The following is a 19,418-nucleotide window of genomic DNA, read 5'->3' as shown; positions in this document are numbered from 1 at the left end:
ATATAGAATACGATGATCGACATAGTGCATTTCGGCCCGGGCCTTAGATTGACAGGTCAACCACTGATTCCCCACTTATGTAGGGCTGCCATTAGCCACATAGGCTGGCCCTCAGCTCACCTAGGCAGGGCAATCATCCCATTTCAGTCTTGCTTTGCCTATATAACCTATACAGATCGTTAGGGATGTGTGTGTTGAATCTCTGTGTGGGGGGGATGTGTGTGAGGGAGAAGATGAGGGGTGGAGGATCTGTGTGTTGAATTTCTGTACGAGGCGGAGGCACATAGGCAGGGTCCTCGGCCCATTTAGGCATGGCAGTCATCCTATTTCAGTCCATTTCCAGCCATACAGAGCATTGACTGCCCACACAGGCTCAACACACCATTGGTCAGCCAGGCAGGGCATTCACTGCCTACACAAGCTTAACACGCCATTGGCCAGCCAGGCACGGCATTCATTGCCCACACAGGCTCAACACGCCATTGGCCGGCCGGGCAGGGCATTCAGCTCAGCCCAGGGCATTAATTAGCTACCAGGCATAGCAGTGATCCCATTTCAGTCTATTCTCGGCCCAGGCAGGCTCAGCAGCCCACTAGCCAGCTAGGAAGGGCCCTCAGCCTAATATGGGTTGAATGGCTGAATAAAATGAATATGGTGAGCAATATGAATATGGTGAGCAATATGAATGTGGTGAGCAATGTAAATGTGGTGAGCAACATGAATGGCTAAGCAACATGAATGGCTAAGCAACATAAATGGCATAATATGATATGTTACAACACAATACTAGCAACATGAATGGTGAGTAACATGAATGGGTGAATAACATGAATGTGGTAAGCAACATGAATGGCTGAAGCAACATGAATGGCTAAGCAACATGAATGGCTGAGCAACATAAATGGCATATATACTGATGTGGGAATAACATAATTGGTGAATAACATGAATGTGGTAACTAAGCAACACGAATAGCTAAGCAACATGAATAGGTGAATAACAATAATAACATGAATAGGTGAATAACTTGAATGTGGTAAGCAACATGAATAGCTCATGAATTAGTCCTTTTAATCTGAATAACATGAATAGGGATACTGATAGGAACTGATAGCATATATGGTGTGAATGGCATATTTTTAGGAATAGCTAAATAACCTGAATGCTATATATAGTGTGAGCAACGTGAATGTGGTGAAAAAAATCAATGGCTGAATCCTATGAATGGCATATAATGGGAATGGGGAGTGTTGTATGGCTGTAGTGCCAAGCCTTTCTTGCTCCCCATCAAAACATCTCCCATTTTTGATCACCCTCCACCCCACATATATATATTCATATAGCGTAAAAAGTGGCTAAGATATATAAAACGATCTATACTATAACCTCTCTAAATTTCAGATTGATCAGAGGTCTGTAGGCCTCGGCAGTAGGGGTGCGAAGTTTACATGAAGTCAAGATGCGACCCGCTTATCTTATCGTGGTGACCAAGTGGCTGCCTCAGGCCCCGGTCGCACCTCCAGATTCCCGCACCCCATCAAAACATCTCGAAAAACCCGGCATTTTCAATCACCATTTTCTCAACAACCAGAGGGCTGTGCATACTCCGATGTCAATGGGGGCAAATTCATATATGCCATTTTAACTTCCTAAATTTTCAGAGCGATCCGAGGCCTCTAGACCTTCGCAGTCTAACGACGAAAAGAACCTGCAGTCTAACGACGGACCCACTTTTCCTCCCATAGTAAAGGGAAAACCCTAACCTGCAGTCTTTAAGACTGCAGGTACCCCCGTGGGATAGGCATGGTGCTCGGCCCATTCAGGTAGGGCAGTCATCCCATTTCAGACCATTCTCGGCCCAGGCAGGCTCAGCAGCCCATTGGCCACACAGGCTGGGCACTCCGCCCATTCCAGGGCATTTATGGATCATATAGGCATGGCAGTCATCCCATCTTAGGTTATTCACAGGCCACGATGGCTGAATGACATGAATGGCTGAAGCAACATGAATGGCTGAATAACATGAATGTGGTAAGCAACATGAATGGCTGAATAACATGAATCCAGTGAGTAACACGAATAGTTGAGCAACATGAATGGGTGAATAACGTGAATGTGGTGAATAACATGAATCTGGTGAGCAGCATGAATCTGGTGAGCAGCATGAATGGCATATATAGTGCGAATAACATGCATGGTTTAAAAGATATACGATAAGAATGGAGAGTGTTGTTGACTGTAGTGCCAAGCCTTTCTTGTCCCCCATCAAAACATCTCCCATTTTTGATCACCCTCCACCCCACATATATATGCTCATATAGTCTAAAAACTGACCAAGATAAATAAAACACTCTCTATTATAACCCCTGTAAATTTCAGATCTATTAGAGGTCTGTAGCCCTCGGCAGTGGGGGTGCGCAGTTTACATGAAGTCAGGATACGACCCGCTTATCTTATCGTAGTGACCAAGTGGCAGCCTCAGGCCCCGGTCGCACCTCCAGATTCCCGCACCCCATCAAAACATCTCGAAAAACCCGGCATTTTCAATCACCATTTTCTCAACAACCAGAGGGCTATGCAAGCTCCGATGCAAATTGGAGCAGTGCCAGATACACTATTTTAACTTCCCAAATTTTCAGAGCGATCCGAGTCCTCTAGATTAGCGCATTCGGGGTAAGAAGTTAACCTGCATTCAGGGTATGGACCCACTTTTTCCTCCCATAGTAAAGGAAAACCCTAACCTGCATTCAGGGGTGAATGCACACCCTCCCGTGGGATAGGGGGGCATATATATATAAATATGTGTGTTGATGTGTGTGTTGACGTGTGTGTTGATGTGTGTGTTGATGTGTGTGGTGATGTGTGTGTTGGGTGTGTGTGTGTGAGGGGGATGTGTGTGTGTGAGAGAGCGGGGGCATATATATATATGTTGGATCTCTGTGTTGAACTGTGTGTTGATCTCTGTGTTGATCTCTGTGTTGATCTGCGTGTTGGGTGTGTTGGGTGTGTGTGTGTGAGGGGGGATGTGTGTGTGTGAGAGAGCGGGGGCATATATATATATATGTTTGATCTCTGTGTTGAACTGTGTGTTGATCTCTGTGTTGATCTCTGTGTTGATCTGTGTGTTGATCTCTGTGTTGATCTGCGTGTTGGGTGTGTTGGGTGTGTGTGTGAGGGGGGTAAATATATATCCAACGTACCCGGTCGTCTCAGCATCAGATGCCTCCCCGCGCACCTTCTGTGTGTACGCCTCCAATCTCTCCACAAACGGCAGCACTAGCCATAGATACCAAACCACTAGCTCACCGACTTCCCGGGGTAGATACCGATGAATAACCTTCACGTCGTTCGTACTATAAAACCCTTTGTGGTACTGCGTAACAAACGCTACCAGACCATCTTCGACAAAGACATTCCGGTGGCCTCCGCTGTCAGTATTGTAGTGCCGAATGCTTAACAGCTCTGGTGCCCGTGCAGGCTGGCCTCCGCTGACGTGGACAGCAATGGCTAGCTTCTCGCGGAAATGGGCTACCCGTTGGAGATAACTGTGCACATTCGACATTCGGAGCCGGCCGGCACTAGACTCGATGAAACGATGCTGGAGTGGTCTCTCGTTTCGGACCCGATTCACTATCCATTCGCTACCGGCCACAGGCCATACCGTGCGAGTGTCTTTCAGAAAGCTCCACCCGTGCGCGGTCTCGGTAGGATCATCAAACATAGCCTGCCACGGGATCGTGGGAACTGAGCTAGCCTTACTAAACAAGAGCTCTTCGTGTAGTATCTGGCGTGTGGAGCTAACGAGCCCGTGGGTAAAGCCGCGGAAATCACCCATAGTGAAACTGTACTGTTGATATAACAGCTGGTCTTGGTTCATCCAGCCAACATGGCCTGTGGCGGTGCTGTTATAATGGATCTTTAAGCCGTAGGTGCGTAGATCTAACAGCCACTGCATTGGACTGTTGGTGCCGCGGACCATAAACTGGCTGACCATCTCGGTCACCCACTCCCGGAATGATCGTTGGCTGTGGCCCTGTGTGTGGCCCTGTGTGTGGCCCTGTGTGTGGCCCTGGCTGAACTGAATAAAGTGCGATGACGGAGGTGTGCCCTGATCTAGGCCACTGTCAAAGTTGTAAAACGAATCGTCCGTTGTTTGCGTTAAAAATGTGAAATCAGGTGAATCTAACGGACTCTCTGTATCCCATTCGCCCGCCATCTGATGCGTAGCTAGTTGGTGGATCATCTTCTCGGCCGTTGGGTCTAGTTTTAATGCTTTGTGGACCACCATAAACCTAGCAATCTTGATCACTTTAGACAAGATTGGAGGATAGCTCTGGGCAGTGCCCCAGCCTGCCTCTCCACGTCCAAGCACCGCGCTAGCGCAGATGAGCGCGCTCTCATAGTCCTCGACCTTAGTTCGGTGGTTTAATAGCTCAATGCAAAAATCAAGACAGGCGGAGTCGAGGGGTGTGAGCTGAAAGGGGGATTCGCTAGTGACTTGGTCCCGTTGTTCCTCGGAATCACTTCCTGAATGCACACTGCTTTGGTCCGAACTGCTTAAATCTTCACTGCCCTGGCCGGCGGTGGAATGGCCTGTGTTAGCCTGCCCTGTGTTGGAATGGCCTGTGTTGGCCTGCCCTGCCCTGGCCTGTGTTGGAATGGCCTGCCCTGCCCTGGCCTGTGCTGGAATGGCCTGTCATGCCCTGGCCTGGCTGGGCCAGTCTCCATAAAGTGGCCCATGCCGCTCGCTGGCGTTTAGAAAACCTGTAGTGGGGGCTAGCCCAATCATGTGGGGCCTGTGTGCGCGTGAAAAACATGAGACTCTGCTGCCACGGGACCGTGTGTCGCTTAACATTATCACTATCCATATATGCTTGTAGTGGTTGATGGGGCAGGCGATCCCGCTCAGTCCGAACAGCCTCGCACCGAATGGTGTGGCTCGTTTTAGTGCAGATCAACTGGCTGATGCGAGCTACAGTGGCCATTGAATTCCAAATTGTATAGGCGGCCTGCTCGGTCTGATCGGATGATTCGGGATCGGGGGCTCGGACACAGTCCACTAGGTCGTGCGGGTTGATCCCCTGGAGATAGACGGCCCACTGGGTCCTCCGAAGCCATGGATTCGTCTCGTCTCGCTGGCTGGCCACGATCACCTGGGGGAGCTCTTCTCTTTCGGCATATGCTCTTTCCATCTGATCAATCACCTGACTATTATGATCAGACATTGCTAACAGATCAGCCCCGGGAATGGCCTCGGCTCCGAGGGTTTGAACGCGGATGTAATGGGACCCTAGCCCGTGATTAAACGCACGTTGGCATCGGACGATTCGAGTGAATTGCTGGATTTGTTGCTCCGCAGCTGATGAAGTATGCTGCCGCCGACGACCGCCCCGGTTTGTAGGGGCTACCCAGCTATGATGATCACGCCAGTGAACACGCATAGTGCTAATTGACCGGGCAACGAACTGGCACATCGGGCCTTGCTCGCATAAAATGCCATCTGAATAAACAGGCAAATTGGGAAGAGGCTGATTCACCACTAATAGTGGCTGCCATTCATCACATTCTGCCGTACGCTCCCATTGTTGAACTGCCTCGGCAATTTGGCGCGCTTTCGGCTTCGGCATCCGATGATTAGCAGATTGGAGGTGGCGAGAAACCTCTTTTGGTCGAACACCATATTCACATAGCTTACATACAATCACGGGCGTGGTTGATGGCTGGTGAAAAAGCTGATGTTCCATTGTGGTAGTGGGGGTAAGTAATGAAAGAAAACAGTGAAGGATAACGAAGATGAAAGAGAGAGGAAAAGCAGAGTAGAAAGGGCGGGCAGGTTAGTGTGAGAAGAATTTCAAAATAGGCCGGGGGATCGTTTCAGCCCCCGTTACCCCACCTGCACACACTATATATAGAATACGATGATCGACATAGTGCGTTTCGGCCCGGGCCTTAGATTGACAGGTCAACCACTGATTCCCCACATATGCAGGGCTGCCACTAGCCACATAGGCTGGCCCTCAGCTCACCTAGGCAGGGCAGTCATCCCGTTTCAGTCCTTTCCCAGCCCATATAGGCTCAGCAGCCCATTCAGGCATGGCAGTCATCCCATTTCAGTCCATTCCCAGCCCATACAGGCTCAGCAGCTCATTGGCCAGCCAGGAAGGGCCCTCTGCCCGTTAAGGCATGGTAGTCATCCCATTTCAGTCCATTCCCAGCCCATACAGGCTCAGCAGCTCATTAGCCAGCCAGGCAGGGCATTCACTGCCCACACAGGCTCAGCAGCCCATTGGCCAGCCAAGGAGGGCATTCATTGCCCACATAGGCTCAACACGCTATTGGCCACACAGGAAGGGCACTCAGCTCAGCCCAGGTCATTCATTGGCCATCTAGGTCGCCCAGTCATCCCATCTCAAGGCAGTCGTTGCTCACATGGGCTCAACACGCCATTGGCCAGGCAGGCAGGGCATTCAGCCTTTCCTAGGGCATTAATTGCTCATATAGCACGGCATTCATCATATATATATATATAACAATTAGCCTAATCTGGTTTGAATGGCTGAATAAACATGAATATGGTGAGCAACACGAATAGCTGAGCAACATGAATGGCATATATGTTAGGAATGGCTGAATAACATGAATGGCGGAGTAACACGAATGACTGAATGACATGAATGTGGTGAGCAACACGAATAGCTGAGCAACATGAATGTGGTAAGCAACATGAATGTGGTAAGCAACATGAATGTGGTAAGCAACATGAATGGGTGAATAACATGAATATGGTAAGCAACATGAATAGCTGAATAACATGAATGTAGTGAGCAACACGAATAGCTGAGTAATATGAATGGCTGATCAACATAAATGGGTGAATAATATGAATATGGTAAGCAACACGAACAGCTGAGCAATATGAATGGCCTAATAACGTGAATATGGTGAATAACATAAATATGGTGAATAACATAAATATGGTGCATATATAAATCTAGTGAATATATAAATCTAGTGAATAATATAAATATGGTGAGCAGCATAAATGCCATGCATAGTGCGAGTAACATGAATGTGGTGAAAAAAACCAATGGCTGGATCCCATGAATGGCATATATAGTGTGAATAACATGGATGGTTTGAAAGATATGAAATGGGAATGGGAGTATTGTATGGCTGTAGTGCCAAGCCTTTCTTGTCCCCCATCAAAACATCTCCCATTTTTGATCACCCTCCACCCCACATATATATGCTCCTATATTCTAAAAATTAACAGAGATAAATCAATCACTCTATATTATAACCTCTGCAAATTTCAGATCCATCAGAGGTCTGTAGCCCTCGGCAGTGGGGGTGCGAAGTTTACCTGAAGTCAGGATGCGACCCGCTTATCTTATCGTGGTGACCAAGTGGCTGCCTCAGGCCCCGGTCGCACCTCCAGATTCCCGCACCCCATCAAAACATCTCGAAAAACCCGACATTTTCAATCACCATTTTCTCGACAACCAGAGGGCTGTGCAAGCTCCGGAGCAAATGGGGGCAAATTCATATGTGCCATTATAACTTTCCAAATTTTCAGATTGATCGGAGGCCTCTAGACCAAAGGAGTCAGGGTGAGAAGTTAACCTGAAGTCAGGGTATGGACCCACTTTTCCTCCCATAGTAAAAGAAAAACCCTAACCTGGAGTCACGGTGACTCCAGGTACCCCCGTGGGATAGGAATTGGGTTGTTAACCACAGTCGGTGGCTGCCATTCGTCGCATTCCTGTATATAGTCCCACTGCTGTATAGTAGTGTAAATACTACGAGCAGTAGCCTGATTTAACCGATGGTATGGCCCTTGGAGATGCTTAATGATAAACTGCGGCTTTACTCCGTGCTCACATTTCTTGCATATGAGGATTGGGGTACGCGATGGTTGATGAAAAAGTTCGTGTTCCATTGTAGTAGTGTAGCCGAGTAATGGTGTGAAATAGTGGGGGATAAATATAGTAAAAAGTTAGAGAAAAAGCTAGGTCGAAGAGTGCAGGTAAGTTAGTGTAAGAAGGATTTCAATATCGACTGGGCATCGTTTCAGCCCCCGTTACCCCTCCTGTTTGCACTATATATATAATGCGAAGATCGACGTTGCATAATTTAGCCCTAAGCGTTAAATTGACACGTCAAACCACTCATTTCCCCACATAGGCAGGGCATTCACTACCCACAAAGGCTGGCCATTCATTACCCACACAGGCAGGACACTCAGGCCATCTCAGGGCATTCACGGCCTATATAGGCTCAGCAGCCCATTAGCTAGCCAGAAAGGGCACTCAGCCCATTCAGGCATAGCAGTGATCCCATTTCAGTCCATTCTTAGCCCAGGCAGGCTCAGCAGCCCATCTCAGTGCACTCACTGCCCACACAGGCTCAACGCGCCATTAGCCAGCCAGGCAGGGCACTCGGCTCAGCCCAGGGCATTCATTAGCCACCAGGCATGGCAGTCATCCCATCTTAGTCCTTTCCCAGCCCACACAGGCTTCACACGCCATTAGCCAGCCAGGCAGGGCATTCAGCCTTTCCTAGGGCATGAATTGCTTATATAGCACGGCATTCATTATATATATATAACAGTTAGCTTAATATGGTTTGAATCGCATATATAGTGTGAATGCCTGAATAACATGAATATGCTGAGCAACATGAATGTGGTAAGCAACATGAACGGGTGAATAACATGAATATGGTGAGCAATATGAATGGCATATATAGTGTGAATGGCATATATATTGGGAATGGCTGAGCAACATGAATATGGTAAGCAACATGAACGGGTGAATGACATGAATGTGGTGAGCAACATGAATGTAGTAAGCAACATGAATAGGTGAATAACATGAATGTGGTGAGCAATATGAATGGCATATATAGTGTGAATGGCATATATATTAGGAATGGCTGAGGAACATGAATGTGGTAAGCAACATGAACGGGTGAATAACATGAATGTGGTGAGCAATATGAATGGCATATATAGTGTGAATAACATAGATGGTCTGAAAGATATACGATAGGAATGGAGAGTGGTGTGGGCTGTAGTGCCAAGCCTTTCTTGGCCCCATCAAAACATCTCCCTTTTTGATCACCCTCCACCCCACATATATATGTTCATATGGTCTCAAAAGTAGCTCAGATATATTTAACACTCTATATTATAACCTCTGCAAATTTCAGATCTATCAGAGGCCTGTAGCCCTCAGCAGCGGGGGTGCGAAGTTTACCTGAAGCCAGGATACGACCCGCTTATCTTATCGCAGTGACCGAGTGGCTGCCTCAGGCCCTGGTCGCACCTCCAGATTCCCGCACCCCATCAAAACATCTCCAAAAACCTGGCATTTTCAATCACTATTTTCTCGACAATCAGAGGGCTGTGCAAGCTCCGATGCAAACGGGAGATATTTTATATATGCCATTTTAACTTCCCAAAGTTTCAGAGCGATCCGAGGCCGCTAGACCTTGGCAGTCTGGGTCAGAAAATAACCTGCAGTCAGGGTATCCCCACTTTTTTTCTCCCATAGTAAAGGAAAAACCCTAACCTGCAGTCAGCCCTGACTGCACACCCTCCCGTGGGATAGGAGTAAGGCAAAATTCATTTCTTCAAAACTTGCTTAGTGGCCAAAAGTCTAAAGCAAAGCCAGTTCGAGATGAAATCACTCAATATCTTGACAGTGGTATGTATGAACTTCATTTAGTATAATGTTATTGATACTAATTATTTTAGATGTTACTGATTCTGAGCCTCTTTCCTTCTGGAGAGAGCACTAAGCCCGTTTCCCAGCAATCACTTTACTTACACGAGATATTCTCTCAATTCCAGCTACAGGTGCTAGTGTGGAGAGACTATTTAACACTGCTCGTGATATCTGTCATTATCGCCGTGGTCGTATGAAGTCCGAAACAATCTAAGAGCTTATGATGTATCTTTGTACATCCAAATTCGAGCTTGAGATTCAAGAGGCAAAGGAGCTTGAAAAGTTCTTCTCTTTAGATGAGATTGAAGCATTAAGGGAGGAGAAGGATGAGAGATCTGAGGATGTTGAATCGGATAGTATTAGCGATACTGAAGAGCAAGCTATAGCAGATTCTAAGGATCTTATCGATGTGATTACTGATGATGATGTTGATGACGATGTTGATGATGATGTTGATGATGATGTTGATGATGATGTTGATGGTAATCATGTCTCTGCTAATACTCATGCTGTTGAGCTACCACTACTAGAGCTTGGTCCGCGGATACGTACTTCTAGGAGGAAGAGAAAGATCACTTTAGATGATGAATTTGAGACCTACTAGCAGATAGTGATATATAATAAATCAGAATATTTTATATTTGGTTAATTACTGTTTTAATTTACGTGAAAACTAAAATTGTAAATGAATTACCTAAGATTCGAGGCAAAAGATGCATAAATTATGAACTACAGGAAAATCAGTATGTTTGCACTGTTTGTTAATTGATGGGCCCCCGTTGGGGGCCCACGATGGGCCGTGGGCCCAAAAAAAAAGCCCAAAGCCCATCGTGGGCTCAAGAATCGGCCCAAGCCCAACCCATTCGTGGGTTGGGTTGGGTTGGGCTTTGGGCTTTGTGGGCTTTGCGGAAGCCTAGGCTGAATAACATGAATGTGGTAAGCAACATGAATGGCTGAATAACATGAATCTAGTGAGTAACACGAATAGTTGAGCAACATGAATGGGTGAATAACGTGAATGTGGTGAATAACATGAATCTGGTGAGCAGCATGAATGGCATATATAGTGCGAATAACATGTATGGTTTAAAAGATATACGATAAGAATGGAGAGTGTTGTTGACTGTAGTGCCAAGCCTTTCTTGTCCCCCATCAAAACATCTCCCATTTTTGATCACCCTCTACCCCACATATATATGCTCATATAGTCTAAAAATTCACTTAGATAAATAAAACACTCTCTATTATAACCCCTATAAATTTCAGATCTATTAGAGGTCTGTAGCCCTCGGCAGTAGGGGTGCGCAGTTTACATGAAGTCAGGATACGACCCGCTTATCTTATCGCAGTGACTAAGTGGCTGCCTCAGGCCCCGGTCGCACCTCCAGATTCCCGCACCCTATCAAAACATCTCGAAAAACCCGGCATTTTCAATCACCATTTTCTCAACAACCAGAGGGCTATACAAGCTCCGATGCAAATTGGAGCAGTGCCAGATACACTATTTTAACTTCCCAAATTTTCAGAGCGATCCGAGTCCTCTAGATTAGCGCATTCGGGGTAAGAAGTTAACCTGCATTCAGGGTATAGACCCACTTTTTCCTCCCATAGTAAAGGAAAACCCTAACCTGCATTCAGGGGTGAATGCACACCCTCCCGTGGGATAGGGTGAGCAGTTAATTCCCAGTCAGCCCCCCCCCACTTTTTTTCTCCCATAGTAAAGCAAAAGCCCTAATCCCCAGTCAGCCTGACTGGGCCCCCTCCCGTAGGTTAGGGGGGGCATATATATATGTATGTTTGATCTCTGTGTTGATCTCTGTGTTGATCTGTGTGTTGATCTGTGTGTTAGGTGTGTTGATCTGTGTGTTGGGTGTGTTGGGTGTGTGTGTGAGGGGGGTAAATATATATCCAACGTACCCGGTCGTCTTAGCATTAGATGCCTCCCCGCGCACCTTCTGTGTGTACGCCTCCAATCTCTCTACAAACGGCAGCACTAGCCATAGATACCAAACCACTAGCTCACCTACTTCCCGGGGTAGATACCGATGAATAACCTTCACGTCGTTCGTACTATAAAACCCTTTGTGGTACTACGTAACAAAGGCTACCAGACCATCTTCGACAAACACATTCCGGTGGCCTCCACTATCAGTATTGTAATGCCGAATGCTTAACAGCTCTGGTGCCCGTGCAGGCTGGCCTCCGCTGACGTGAATAGCAATAGCTAGTTTCTCGCGGAAATGGACTACCCGTTGGAGATAACTATGCACATTCGACATTCGGAGCCGGCCGGCACTAGACTCGATGAAACGATGCTGGAGTGGTCTCTCGTTTCGGACCCGATTCACCATCCATTCGGCACCGGCTATAGGCCATACCGTGCGAGTGTCTTTCAGAAAGCTCCACCCGTGCGCGGTCTCGGTAGGATCATCAAACATAGCCTGCCACGGGATCGAGGGAACTGAGCTAGCCTGACTAAACAGGAGCTCTTCGTGTAGTATCTGGCGTGTAGAGCTTACGAGGCCGTGGGTAAAGCCGCGGAAGTCACCTATAGTGAAACTGTACTGTTGATATAACAGCTGGTCTTAGTTCATCCAGCCAACATGGCCTGTGGCGGTGCTGTTATAATGGATCTTCAAGCCGTAGGTGCGTAGATCTAACAGCCACTGCATTGGACTGTTAGTGCCGCGGACCATAAACTGGCTGACCATCTCGGTCACCCACTCCCGGAATGATCGTTGACGGTGGCCCTGTGTGTGGCCCTGGCTAAACTGAATAAAGTGCGATAACGGAGGTGTGCCCTGATCTAGGCCACTGTCAAAGTTGTAAAACGAATCGTCCGTTGTTTGCGTTAAAAACGTGAAATCAGGTGAATCTAACGGACTCTCTGTATCCCATTCGCCAGCCATCTGATGCGTAGCTAGTTGGTGGATCATCTTCTCGGCCGTTGGGTCTAGTTTCAATGCTTTGTGTGTCACGGGCCAGAGCCTATTGGATATCACGTGCTACCACGTGACCCACACCTGGGGTTATTATGGAGAACCCCGCGTCAGATAGTTCCTTTCCTTAAGATGAATGTAAACAGCATGTTGGCCTAGCCCTAATTGAATCAATTCAGCTATAGCCCTTCACAGTTTAAGAATGGAAAGTCCTAACTACGGTAAAGGGCATTTAGTTATTTTTAGGATTCTATAACTTCTATAGACGATTTATTTAAGGGTATAGCAGGCTTACTAAGCCCCTTTACTACCTGACTCGGCATGATGTCCCCTTTCTATAGACTGAGTAATATAAAACAGCCTTTTAGCAGTTAAAACATCGACTCCTTATAGCTCTAGTGTTACGACACTATGACCCGGCGCGACTTACCCGGGTTAAAACTGACGCCTCGGATAACGTGGTCGGTGTAGTGCTTATATAGTACTATAAAGACGATGACTTCTAGCATCTAGTGGCTTTCTTCTCGAAAACGATATAAGTAGTAGAGCTGAACTATGAAATCAGAGACAAAGAATTGCTAGCAATTGTCCGTGCCTTATAGGAATAGAGACCTAAACTTGAAGGATTATCCCGACCCGAGCGTTTTGAAATTTTAACGGATCACTAGTTACTAGAATACTTTATGACTTCTCGACAAATGAATTAACGACAAGTCCGATAGAGTGAGCTACTTTCCTAATTCAGGTTTGTGATCAGATACCGACCGGGTAAGAAAAACGTGGTCGTAGATGTCCTTTCCCGGAAGGATACACCTTATTAAGATACTGGTCGACAGTTCGTATTACTCCCGGAAAGTCATTTTGTAAAGTATAGGGGGGTTCTAGTGTTTACAGGATAGGGCCTGTCAACTAGGTAAGACGAAGATGGCTCCGGAACAGATGTATTATGTGAATAGTACAGAGACTGATTCTTGGGGAACTTCCAGGTTCCCAAGAATGGACTATTTATCATTGATAGGAGCGGGGTAGAGTGGCGGTCAGAGTACGCTCTGTGATCGACAGTGACACGCTGGCGATAACCCGTCTCTATGACAGGACTCTGAGGAGTCAGGATCCACTCCGTTACACATTTCGAATCCTTATCGATATCAATATAGGTCGCCCTATTACAAGTTACGGATTTAATTATAGATCGTGTCAAACATGCTAATAAGACTAGCTCGGAACTAGAAGAATATCGGGAAATAGCCCGAAAGGGTAGTACGGTATGGACTATCAGTAATGAACTTCTACTTTATAATAGTAATTTAGAAGTGCCCGATTAGGACGACCTCCGAGCTCGCTTATTAGACGAGCTATATCGATAACTATTGGTTGCTTACCCCGGTATTAAGAAGCTAAAGAAGTTAGTCTTAGTAAGATACCACTAGTCTAGCTAGGTAACCGATATAAAGAGGTATATCGACAACTGTCTAGTATGTAAACGGACAAAATCCTAGAGAGATCGAACCCCTGGACTTCTTCACCCCTTAGAAATCCTAGAAAGACTATAGGAGTATCTTATAATGGATTTCCGATCATTCCTAAAGGACCGACATAGATTTGATATAGTATTCGTTATTATGGACCGCCTTACAAAAAGACCGATATCTATCCTATGCTATAAAGACACTAATGCAAAGAAGATGGCACGTTTATTCATTGATAATATGATCCGTATCTCCGGTATTCCGTCCTTAATTATTTCAGACCGAGGTGGTCAGTTCGTTTCAGAATTTTGGACCGAGTTCTGTCGAATTCTTGGTATTTAGAGGAAGTTATTAACAGCTTACCACCCGTAAACTAATGGACAGAGTGAAATTGCTAATCAATATATGGCATAAAGACTACGTCCCTATATTGAATATAACCAGGATGATTGGTCAGAGTGTCTACTAATAGTGGACTTCGTAGCATTAATCTTACCGCAGGACATAACGAAGAAATCATCTTTTTTCATTAAACGTGGCTACGAACTTATCATGTCTTTCGATTAGAGAGATCAAGCGACACTAACAACCAACGAGCGCGAGGCATCGAATATACTTACTCGATTACACGATATTTGGCAAGAAGTAAAACAACAAGCTATGAAGTCTTAATAAATGTAGATCTAGCAGGCAAATAAGCACCGCCGAGAAGTGGATTTCGATATAAATGACTATGTTTTCGTGACAATAAAGGATTGGTTATAAGACAGACCGAGCAGGAAGCTTTCTCACATGGCTAGTGGACCATACAAGATTGTGGAAAAAGTGGGCCACTTATTTAAATTAGAATTGCCCCTATCTATCAAGGTACACCCCGTGTTTCATACCAGTAAACTGCGAAGAGCAGCTACAACGGAGCCTTTACGTGGTCAACATACCGATCCACCACTACTACTGCGTATCGGTGAAACTGACGAATAGGAAGTCAATAAGATCATAGACTCCAAACTGCATTACAGAAAGCTGCGATACCGGGTCGATTAGCTCGGTCATAATATCGATCTACAATAGTATCCCGCCGGGAATTTTAAGCATGCACCTGTAAAACTGAGAGAATTCCATGATCGCTACCCTTCGAAACCTGGACCACTAAAGCGTCTGTATGAATGGGAAACTGTATCAGCAAATAAGTAAGTGGTTGATGATCATCCCGACGATAATATGCCTGTTTCTATAGACCAGCAAGCATTTAGGGACTGAATGCAATTTCGTAAGGGGGTTGTCACGAAGAATTCAGGATCAATGATCCTAAACCGATTCTGCCGTGTTCCACCGCCTTTCGTAGTTCGTGTTTTACATTGTTTGATTGGAGGCCTCAGGCATCACTACCTTAATTGTTTCAGCGCGTTATTTCTTTCTTCTTCTTTCTTTCTTTCCCTATGTTTAGTATTCTAGTTGAATGCACTCTTTTTCATTAAGACTTGGCTCGTAACATGAGTGTGGCAAACTCAGAATCATCAAGATCGTCGAACAAATCCTGATCCTCAACAATGGCGACGATGCGAGCGCGGAAGGTACGGATGGCAAAGGCCCAAGCATGGTAACCGTCATCGGAGAGACGCGCGCCAGGATAAGTCGAAGCCTCGGCAGAAAGACGGCGAAGCGCCGTCATGCCAGCGGTCATGGAAACAGGAGCCAACATCCGGCGACGGTTATTGACAACAGCTTCATAAATTGCGGCAACATCCTGCGAACACGTCAGAAAGGCACCAGCAAAACACCAGAGGAACGCTCACCTTTTCGACCTTCTTGTCAGTTGCAATCTTGAATTGCTTGCGGTGACCGTCGAGCAAAACCTTAAAGCCAACGACCAAATCCCGAACCGCGGGACCCAACTTCTCCTTGGCCGCATCCTCCAACTCGTGGAAGTCCTCAATTCCACCCTCCCAGAAGGGCTTCACCCAGTCAAGAATGCATTGCAGACGCAGGGCATCTCCAAGAATACCCTCGTTGACCTACAGTGAAACGCCGGTCAGCTGCTATCATGTCGCCTGCAGAGGAACGTAACTCATAGGCTCGCAATTCTTACCACGACTGGCGCATTGCTTGCATTTCTTAGACGACATTCCATCGTCAAGACAGGGAATCACTGGTGGTCCACTAGGATCCCAATTGTCTACAAAGGTGCGGAAGCAGTGCATGCACCATCCCGAATGACGCAAGTATGGTTCCGGACGAAGGGGACGGGGAACCCGCTGGGCACGACGCAGGTTGCGGAGAGCCGCAGTACTCCGAGCCGCAGTTGCATTGCGAGTCGGAGTATCAGCAACAGTGGATGCATGGCTTCCTGATGGCGTTCCGATAGCGGGATCATTGTCAGTCTCCTCAGACTCACTCTCAGAAACCTCAGGCTCCTCGGACGAGGAATCCTCCGGAGGAGGGTGCGCAGCCTTGCGCTTGGAGGGAGTTCGGGGTGGCATCACAACAGCGAGCAAACGTGGAAAAGCTGTACAAACGACGGTGGAAGACCGGAGAGTCAACAAGTGATCGACAGATCCGGAGAAGTAAACAACTTACCTGGATAAACAAGATAGGGAAGTTGGAGAAACACTAGGGAAAGGACAGCAACGTGCAGGTACGTCGCTGTGAAGAGGATGAAGAAAGAAAAGAGGTAAACAACAACACGTGTGGACTTGATATTCGCGTCAAAGAAGTCAAAATTGCCAAATTGGGATGACTCCCAACCTAAGGCACCACCATCTTTCTTTGTTTGCTTCCCAAAACTACGTCAACCTCAGGCACCTCTCCCCCCAAACTGGAAAAACATTCAACTTTCAGTTTGCTGGCGTCTCTCCAGCGCGTCATTCATGACCCCCCGTAACTATGCAAAACCTTTATAAGCGGTACTAGCTAGCTACCTTTTCCCCTTGGGTTTTTAATGGGCTACGCTTAAGATACTTACAAACGTTCTATAGATGTGGACATCTATTGCGGACGGGGAGATAATTGTAACGGAGTGGATCCTGAATCTTTAGAGTCCTGTTATAGAGACGGGTTATCGCCAGCGTGTCACTGTCGATCACAGAGCGTACTCTGACCGCCCACTCTACCCCGCTCCTATCAATGATAAATAGTCCATTCTTAGGAACCTGGAAGTTCCCTAAGAATCAGTCTCTGTACTATTCACATAATACATCTGTTCCGGAGCCATCTTCTTCTTACCTAGTTAACAGGCCCTATCCTGTAAACACTAGAACCCCCCTATACTTTATATCTCTGCTCTGCTCCGAGGAAGTACATAGTTTTTTGTAGACTTAGCATCAAACTACAGGGCTAGGAAAGATAATTACAATACAAGATACGCCTACACGGGTTGCGATCACGGCGGGTAGGTTAGGTGGAGGTTCCGTTCTATTAATCCCCTCGCCTACTTGGATAAGGGGGTGGAGATATTGTATATTCTAGGTGCTATCCTGTACTCAATTGTCGTAGTTGCAAATAGAGTTGTTTAGGAAGTCAATGTTAGATGAAAGTAATATGCAATCGTTCTTTAAGGGACATATCTATTTCGCAAACCATATAATATAATACAACCAAACATCCACCCTATAATGAGGTAGTGTTCTAGTTCGTAGGCGTTGACGCGATCTTCTCCCACACTGTAAGATCAGTTTCTGGTGCGGTCGCCCGCAGGAAGTCGGGCCGTCCTTCTATTATCTCTAGGGAGTGAGGGAGCGGGTGAATATTTGTAGTTCCTATTGTTTAAGCTGATCTTCTCCCACACTGTAAGATCAGTTTCTGGTGCGGTCGCCCGCAGAAAGTCGGGCCGTCCTTCTGTTATCTCTAGGGAGTGAGGGAGCGGGTGAATATTTGCAGTTCCTATTGTTCAAGCTGATCTTCTCCTACACTGTAAGATCAGTTTCTGGTGCGGTCGCCCGCAGAAAGTCGGGCCGTCCTTCTGTTATCTCTAGGGAGTGAGGGAGCGGGTGAATATTTGCAGTTCCTGTTATTTAAGCTGATCTTCTCCCACACTATAAGATCAGTTTCTGGTGCGGTCGCCCGCAGAAAGTCGGGCCGTCCTTCTGTTATCTCTAGGGAGTGAGGGAGCGGGTGAATATTTGCAGTTCCTGTTATTCAAGCTGATCTTCACCCGCCCGTTCCTGTCGTTCTTATCGTTCCTATCGGGATAGTGTGCCGCGGCTCGTCTGCCATAGTCACGCTAGAGGTACCGGAGGCTCCCATCTCCACCACGGATCGAGGGAGGTCATCCAGCCCCGGTGGCCAGATATCTGCTATTCACCCGTTAGCACCCACCATCCAGATGTCCTTTTAGGGAGGAGCCCTATAGAGATCAACTTACAATCCAGCGTTGTCGCAGTAGCCACCGGCCTCTCCTCCAGTTCGAGGATACGTGGCGCCTCCTCCACCGACAACCACTCACAATACTTCCGCACCCACTGCCCAATCGACAACAACACACGAGGACGCGGACTAGCCAGGACAAGATCCACCTGGTCCGGCTGCTCGTCCTCGACTGGATCCCAGTCTATGTTCTCGTCTTCGCACGGAACCGTAGCCATATAGCATGTAGGAAACGCGGCAATGCCGTACGTCACACGATCAAGATCGGAGATGTCGAGAACAACCAAGCCATACTCGAGACAGTCTACTCGGAAGACTGTCGATAGAGGCTAGAACTAGATGTCGCCGGGGCGGGTGCTCTCGCGAGAGGCATCGTCCCGCTACAACGCGTGTAGAACGTAGGTGGCGGTGAATAGGAACTAGCGGATTCCGTCCTCCCGCCAGGGGAGCGGGGGCTGCTGTTTCACTAGCCCCGTGGAGTCGACTATGGGCATATAGGGGGGCTGCTCGGTGTCCGGCACGCTAGGCCGTTCATGTGTGGGAAGCTCGTCCCCTAACGACTGACGATACCAGTCGTTTGCGAGCCCCGTCTCGGCTTCTAGTTGTGCGCGGTTTGCGGGATCAGAGAGGTTGTCGATTAGTGCGAGGGTATCAGCTACCATATGGCGCACTCGTGGGTATAACGTATAGGTGTTGTATTCGTCGTGGTGTTGGCGGTAGGCCACGGCCAGGGGGCGGGTGGTCCCGTCGGGGCCGACATTCGCAATAATAGCGAAGAGGAAAGACCGGGGGGTTCTAGTGTAGATGGTGGTATATTCTGAGTACATTATGGTCGCTCAGCTAGAAGATGTGAAAGGGGTGTTGTTGTTCCAGGTTCAGGGTAGGAAGAAAGAGTTAAAGAGGGGCAGGGCTACGCGGAT

The 19,418-nt window shown here is 47.3% G+C and overlaps 7 protein-coding genes across 7 annotated transcripts; all 7 read right to left on the bottom strand.

The window, feature by feature from the left end:
- Positions 1–2,692: 2,692 nt before the first annotated feature.
- On the bottom strand, positions 2,693–4,243 carry N7529_001345 (uncharacterized protein; the record flags this gene model as incomplete). The annotated part of the gene is made up of 1 exon (XM_057236876.1): positions 2,693–4,243. One exon carries the CDS (start codon positions 4,241–4,243, stop codon positions 2,693–2,695), a length of 1,551 nt encoding a protein of 516 aa, XP_057103679.1.
- Positions 4,244–4,598: 355 nt separating this feature from the next.
- On the bottom strand, positions 4,599–5,744 carry N7529_001344 (uncharacterized protein; the record flags this gene model as incomplete). Its single annotated transcript, XM_057236875.1, has 1 exon — positions 4,599–5,744. One exon carries the CDS (start codon positions 5,742–5,744, stop codon positions 4,599–4,601), a length of 1,146 nt encoding a protein of 381 aa, XP_057103678.1.
- Positions 5,745–10,038: 4,294 nt separating this feature from the next.
- On the bottom strand, positions 10,039–10,236 carry N7529_001343 (uncharacterized protein; the record flags this gene model as incomplete). Its single annotated transcript, XM_057236874.1, has 1 exon — positions 10,039–10,236. The coding sequence occupies one exon, from the start codon at positions 10,234–10,236 to the stop codon at positions 10,039–10,041; it is 198 nt and encodes a 65-aa protein (XP_057103677.1).
- Positions 10,237–11,818: 1,582 nt separating this feature from the next.
- On the bottom strand, positions 11,819–12,166 carry N7529_001342 (uncharacterized protein; the record flags this gene model as incomplete). Its single annotated transcript, XM_057236873.1, has 1 exon — positions 11,819–12,166. One exon carries the CDS (start codon positions 12,164–12,166, stop codon positions 11,819–11,821), a length of 348 nt encoding a protein of 115 aa, XP_057103676.1.
- A 147-nt stretch (positions 12,167–12,313) lies between these two features.
- Positions 12,314–12,637, bottom strand: N7529_001341 (uncharacterized protein; the record flags this gene model as incomplete). Its single annotated transcript, XM_057236872.1, has 1 exon — positions 12,314–12,637. The coding sequence occupies one exon, from the start codon at positions 12,635–12,637 to the stop codon at positions 12,314–12,316; it is 324 nt and encodes a 107-aa protein (XP_057103675.1).
- Positions 12,638–15,863: 3,226 nt separating this feature from the next.
- N7529_001340 (uncharacterized protein) lies at positions 15,864–16,616 on the bottom strand (the record flags this gene model as incomplete). The annotated part of the gene is made up of 2 exons (XM_057236871.1): positions 15,864–16,151; positions 16,200–16,616. The coding sequence occupies 2 exons, from the start codon at positions 16,614–16,616 to the stop codon at positions 15,864–15,866; spliced, it is 705 nt and encodes a 234-aa protein (XP_057103674.1).
- A 1,666-nt stretch (positions 16,617–18,282) lies between these two features.
- N7529_001339 (uncharacterized protein) lies at positions 18,283–19,325 on the bottom strand (the record flags this gene model as incomplete). Its single annotated transcript, XM_057236870.1, has 3 exons — positions 18,283–18,428; positions 18,497–18,827; positions 18,966–19,325. The coding sequence occupies 3 exons, from the start codon at positions 19,323–19,325 to the stop codon at positions 18,283–18,285; spliced, it is 837 nt and encodes a 278-aa protein (XP_057103673.1).
- Between the last annotated feature and the right edge of the window lie 93 nt (positions 19,326–19,418).

The sequence above is a fragment of the Penicillium soppii genome (genome assembly GCF_028829465.1).
Source record: "Penicillium soppii strain IBT 18220 chromosome Unknown utg000001l, whole genome shotgun sequence".
In the NCBI taxonomy this organism is placed as follows: Eukaryota; Fungi; Ascomycota; class Eurotiomycetes; order Eurotiales; family Aspergillaceae; genus Penicillium; species Penicillium soppii.
This window is presented reverse-complemented; position numbering and strand designations above follow the sequence as displayed.